This window comes from Euphorbia lathyris, chromosome 4 (genome assembly GCF_963576675.1).
Source record: "Euphorbia lathyris chromosome 4, ddEupLath1.1, whole genome shotgun sequence".
NCBI classification, from domain to species: domain Eukaryota; kingdom Viridiplantae; phylum Streptophyta; class Magnoliopsida; order Malpighiales; family Euphorbiaceae; genus Euphorbia; species Euphorbia lathyris.
The window spans coordinates 15488924-15495599 of NC_088913.1; the positions used below are offsets into that span (position 1 = coordinate 15488924).

Consider the following 6676-nt stretch of genomic DNA (forward strand, 5'->3'; position numbering starts at 1 on the left):
CCCTCATACATGTCCTTTATGATGTCAATATATTTCCGCGAAATGCCTTTCCTTATCAAGGCCCACCAAAGTACTTCCCTTGGTACCTTATCATATGCTTTCTCCAAGTCAATGAAAACCATATGCAAGTCTTTCTTCTTATTTCGATAGTGCTCCATTAATTGTCTCATTAGATGGATGGCTTCCATAGTTGATCTTCCCGGCATAAAGCCAAACTGGTTTTCCGAGATCTTCACCGTCCTCCTTAGCCTTTGTTCGATCACTCGCTCCCAAAGTTTTATAGTGTGACTCATTAATTTGATTCCCCGATAGTTGGCACAATCTTGGACATCGCCTTTGTTCTTATACAAAGGGATTAAGGTACTTTTCCTCCATTCTGATGGCATCTTATTGTTTCTCCAAATTTTGTTGAAGAACGTCGTCAACCATTCGATTCCTCTTTCTCCCAAACATCTCCAAATCTCAATAGGGATGCCATCAGGTCCTACTGCTTTCTTCAACTTCATCTTACTTAATGCCATTTTGACTTCACCCTTTTGAATTCTCCGCAGGCATTCGTGATTTATCATATCGTGATGGATAATTATATCTCCAACATCTTGTTGGCGATCTCCATTAAATAAGTCATCAAAATAGGACCTCCATCGTTCCTTGATATCCTTATCTCCAACTAGGACTTTATGGTCCACATCCTTCACACATTTAACTTTTCCGAGATCTCGCGTCTTCCTATCTCTCATCCGAGCAATTCTATATATGTCTCTTTCCCCTTCTTTCGTATCCAATCTTGTATACAGATCCCGATTCACCTTTGCTCTAGCATCTCGTATGACCTTCTTTACTTCCCTTTTAGCCTCTTTGTATTTTTCGTAGTTCTCGTCACTCCTACATTTCCCCAATAGTTTATAGGATTCTCTCTTACTCTTTACTGCTTGTCGTACTTCTTTTGTCCACCAAGATGTGTCCTTACCCAGTGGCATGCTACCTTTAGATTCCCCTAGAACTTCCTTCGCTACTTCCCTTACACTCTGCTCCATCTTATTCCATATCGAATCTATATCTGAATCCATATTGCAAGTCCAAATATCTTTTTTGGTCATCTCATCCACAAAAATTACGGATATAATTTAATCTATCAAACGAATCATGTCAAATCTCATATCAAAAATTGACAATTCGATTATACATTCACATTGCATGATAAGCTGATGATATGTAGAAGCGCTCCACATAGGTATTTAGAATCTTTAGTCATCCTCTCACTAGAAGATGATGCAATGGCAAAAAGAGGACGAGCCTCGTAGTATTGATCCGGTAGAAGAAATCAAAACTTCCACTATAGGAGAAGGCCGAATGCTCCAGATTGCCAAGAAATCGAAAGAAAATATGAACAAAAAATCATGATCCTAAAGAGGTAACATGATGTATTCTCATGATCTAACGAAACATGTACTCCAGGTGTATACTAAAATTTCTCATCGAGAACCCAAACAAACATCATAATCAAGTAAATGGTAGCATATGGAAAAATAATAAAATAATAAAATTGAAAAAACAAGGAAAGTACAAAATTGGTGTTAACTCTTATGATCTATGAAAGATTTTTATAAATCAACATCAGAATGAAGGAAAAATATGGACAAAAATCTTCATCATATCATGTTCTATTTGTTCTCCCAATTTCCATCAGCACCAACCAACATATCTACATACATTGCTTCAAATTCCATAATCCATAACTCTATTGTCTACATCAAAAGGTTAGTATGATCATCATGACCCTTGAAAAAGGGTGTTTTTTTTTGTTTATTTGTTTGATCTAAGAGTGAAGCATATCTTCTTCTGCATTTAAGGAGAAAATGTCAACAGGAGCAGTTGTGCATCCCATTCCTTTCTTCTTCTTCTTCTCTGATGACATTTTCTCATGATCTAGAAATACTACTACCACTGTTATATCATCATGGAAATGTCTTCTTACTCCTCTGTCTATTTTCTTTATATCATCATATCTCATCTCTCTTTTCTTTGCTGCTTCTTGTATTGCTGCTCTTACCAATCTCTTTGCTATCCCCTGCAATTACACACGTGTTTGACACGTTATCATTTTTGTTGCATTTATATCATATATAACTGCTCAAATATACTTTCCAAGTGATCACATTACTCTGCAAAGTAACAATTTGAAGCAAACAGAATTGATTTCGCCCTTCAACTTGGCTCGCAAGGTCAAATTAGTTCGAAAACAAACTGAGTATCAAATGTTCTTTCAACTCGGGTTTTCTTTTATCAAATTAATCCAAAATGTTACATGACAGCATCGAAAATTGATGTGTGTAAATGGAAAAAGTCATATATTTGACCGAAAATATTAAAGTTGTGAAAATTAATCCAAGGTCAAGTTGAAGGACCAAAACAATCTGAACATCTAATGTTCCTTCAACTTGGCAAATTAAACCAACATTCTATGTGCCAGCATCAGAAATAGACATGTATTAAAAAGAATGAGTCATCTATTGACAAGTATCGATTCGGTTCGGACTAATTTGACCAAAAATGTTGAAGTTGTGAAAATTTGAATTTTGGAGCAAATTGTTGTTGCGAGTCAAGTTGAAGGGCCAAATTGAGACTTTATATCGATGAATAACAGAAAACATGAAATTCCGAAATGAGTGCAAGATCAAAAGCAAAACATGAGTACTTACTGCTCTGGGGTTCTTAAAAACAATCTCTACAGCAGTTTCATCACTCAATTGCTCCCAAAGACCATCTGAAGCAAAAATCAGGAACATGTCCTGAGGTCTGAGCTTCCTAATGAGTATTGCGGGTTCTGCGGTCATTACAGCCCGCTTCAAAGGAACAGGACTTCCGAATTGCTGAAACAATGGATCTCTGTTGAATTCAGGTTTCTTGAGATAAACATCACCAATGGATCTAGATACCTGAAATCGAAAAGAACAAGAAGGTTTAGTTACAACGAAGAGCATTTTGATGCTTTTCTAAATGAACACAAGTCAGCTTATATTAAGCTCGGGTTCAATTCCTAGTGTAAACTGCAGACTAATTAAGGCGCGATCCATCTAAAGGGTACATTACCTGAATTATGCCTTTAATCCTCCAAACACCGCGGTTATAAATCACAATATGCGAGTCATCAGGATGAAGTGCCTCAACTTCCTTCCTGACCTCTTCAACAGCAACATTGTGATCTGTTGATAAGCGTTCGGCTACTACAGGTTTCTTCTTATCGTCGTAAACTTTGCGGCCGAGAACTACTCTTGAATCCCCTAGATTTGCAATATATAGTACTCCATTTGTTATTGCACCTACTAAACAACATGATCCAACAGCAGCAATTTGTGGCTTTATTGGCAATGATCGCTTCACTAGATGGCAAAACTCCTCTTCGGTTGCATTGAACGCCTTCTTTATCACATCCACTGACATTCCCCCTTGCTCTGATGCAAATTCTGTCATAGAAAGTTACAATTTAGTGTCAGAAAGATAAGGAAATTCCAATTTGAATCCCAGCATAAAAGAACTGAAACATTTCAAGAGGTTCAAAAGTTCACTAATTCTCCACTCATAAGAAATTACAGTCAACATACTAAAACAAGTGAAAATATAAGGCGTACTCAATCAACGGGGTCGTTGATCATAAACGAGCCAATGGCGCAAGCACTGCCAGAGCTCCAAGGAAGCTTCAGCCGGACTACTATAGGGGACAGAGATAATTCGGCTTAGGATTTCCGCGACCTCTGAGAAAGTGAAAAGGCATTTGGTTTAAGTGATTCTCCCTAATCCATCCGAGACTAGGAGATGGGCATTGTCTTTGGAAGGAGAGGCGGGATGTCTCCATAGGGAAGTAGCCCTATGCACACTAGGGGCCGTCGAGATTTACAGGATTGTATTCAGGATTGGATAATGAGTATATGCTTAGGTTCCACTGAAATCCCTGAAATAGGATTTGACGGATTGCTTATAAAGGAGAAATCCCCTCGGCTGGCCATCGACTTGAGAAAAGTCTAGCCGATATATATATATACAGGCGGAGCAGGCGGCTTGAGCACCCGCTTGTCTCCGGAAAGGGCCAAAAATTCTATGGAAACTGTGTACCGGGCTGTAATTTTTTATATAAAAAAATCAAAATATATCAATTTAGCACTGGTAACCATAGTCACCCCTATGACTCCGGGATCTGTCACTGTATATATACATATATTATATGCATTGATCATAGAAAATTGAGGATGCATTCCATAAAGAAGATCATAGAAGTAACAAAATTACAGAAGCATAAAAAAAAAAAGAAACGTTTCTAGCAATATACAAAATAGATTATGAAAATAATTCAGTCTGATCATAAGCAAAACTGCATCAAAATATAATCTCTGATCGATCATAAAATGCTAAAACAGAGTAGACACTTCACAAACACACAATCAAAACCAAAAAACCCCAAAAAATTGGATAAAAACAGAAATTAAACTACGCAAATACTGAAAGAGGGATTAGGAATTACTCTGCATAAAAGGAAACAAATGCTTATTAACAAATCGAGAAGCCTCAGGACCGCCATGACCATCATAAACCCCAACATAAGTCGCCGACGGAGACGTCAAAACTTGACTCTGATCTTCCAAATTCGAATTAGCTTGAACGACAGCAATCGAGAAATCACCGGAAGCATGTGGTCTCAAATCGGTATGCCACAGCAATCCATCTCCACCTACTCCGCTACCGCCACCAGCTATTCTTCCAAAACAACGCTCAAGTGGCCGGCACAAAGAGCGAATCATCATTTTTAATTAGTTCGCCTATTTACTCTCCGTTGCTTCTTCCCCCTTTCTCTGTATTTAATCTAGAGCTAAACACGGAAACTTTGAGCTTTAAACTGCTTGTCTTTTTCAGGAAATTGTAGGTAGGAGGAAATGGTTTTGGTTTTCAGGTTGTGAACGGGTAGAATTCAGAGAGAATGATGGTTGAAGAAGAAGAGGAAAGTGCGTGGAAAAAGAAGAGATGCCGCGTGAAGATGAAGACGACTCTTTCTTTTTTTCTTTCTCTCTGAATTGTTTTTTTCTAGCTTTTATAACACTCTTCTCTACGCGTTTTAAATCAGAAATTCCGTTTCTGTTCCGTTTTCTTCAAATATATTAATTTAAATAAAAAAAATCACAGTTATTATTTTTAAATTTCTCTGTCTTCTTGACTTTTGTGTTGACTTTTGTTATTCCAGGTATTATAGTAATTAATATGAGCTCGTTACTACTAAAAATTCAATTTTTATTTTTATTATATTAATTGTAAAATTTTAGCACAGATCACAAATTACTATATCCCAAAATTTATTTTGACAATACATTTTGACGACAAATCCAGCTAGAATTACATATTTGATGATATATTATACGTTAATTTCAAATAAATGTTTTATGATTTTAATTAGTTACCTATATTTATTTATTTTTGTTACAAATCCAACTTTTTCATTGTAAAATTTTTCATTTTTTATCTTTTTTTTGGTAAAAGGGAGGGGTTAAACCCCGGAAAACAAAGAAGAAAGCCGAACAAACAATTTTTCATTTTTTATTGTGTATACGATTCAAATGAAAATTTTTAAGAATTAAAGTTACCTAATTTTTATGGAACTATATTTTTTATTTTCAAAATCATCATTCTTAGAGTTCTCTCTAAATGTTAATTTTCTCTCCAATAAAAAAACACTTAAATCAACTTAAACCTAAAAAGTTAAAGAATTTAAAGTTATTTAAAATATCATTTAAGTTGAAGAATTTAAAGTTGTTTAAAATATCATTTAATTCTTAAATTTTTTTATTTTGAGAATCGGTCAAATTTGGCAAGTCAACAAAAAATGAAAAAATTTCAAACCCCAAGATTCGGTTTGTAACAAAAAAAATCATAAATGTCGTTCTGTAAAAACGTGAAACCACATGGCATTTATTTGAAATTAACTCTATATTCTAAAAGTAAATTAAGATTTTAAAGAAATTATTTGTAGGTTTGTCAACAGGATGAGTGGGGTAACTTTTTATCCATCCCAGTAATGGTTATCCCTATGGAGATATCCGCTCTATTTTATTATTTTTCTAAATTAATATTTAGTATATTCAGTTTGTTGATTACAATAGTTAAACAACAATTGTATTTTTTTATAGTTTGTCCAATTTATCGATTCGAGACACGTCATACACCCTTTAGATGGATCATCTTTCAATTAAAGTTTTCTTCGTATATTAAAACTCGAATTCGAGATCTAGTTTAAGCTATTTGAAACCCTTAACCACTCAAGTCAATCTTAATTGGTAAAAATTACCTATATATAAATACATGTTTTTTATTCAAGTTTATAGTTTGTATTTTTATAAAATATATTGATATTTAAATTTGAAAGTGTAGTTAATATGTTAAATTTGAAATTAATTAATAAATATTACTCCCTCCATTTCCTTATATAAGTCGTTCTAGAATATTTCACACAAATTAAGAAATATGTTGGTTAACTAAAAAAAAATTCATTTTATGTCTTGGGGAATAAGCATTGGAATATTAAAAAACACATATACCAATATAAAAAAAAAATTGATATTTGAAAAAAAAAACTAAACTAAAAGTTCTTGGAATCCTAGACCATGTTTGTTTGGGCAGAAAAATAAGTCAA

The 6676-nt window shown here is 34.5% G+C and overlaps 1 protein-coding gene across 1 annotated transcript; it reads right to left on the reverse strand.

Moving 5' to 3' along the window:
* Positions 1-1522: 1522 nt before the first annotated feature.
* On the reverse strand, positions 1523-5066 carry LOC136225791 (probable protein phosphatase 2C 63). Its single transcript, XM_066013906.1, has 4 exons — positions 4520-5066; positions 3094-3467; positions 2703-2939; positions 1523-2071 (listed from the first exon to the last, which is right to left on the reverse strand). Exons 1-4 carry the CDS (start codon positions 4797-4799, stop codon positions 1820-1822), a joined length of 1143 nt encoding a protein of 380 aa, XP_065869978.1. The 5' UTR covers positions 4800-5066; the 3' UTR covers positions 1523-1819.
* Positions 5067-6676: the final 1610 nt, after the last annotated feature.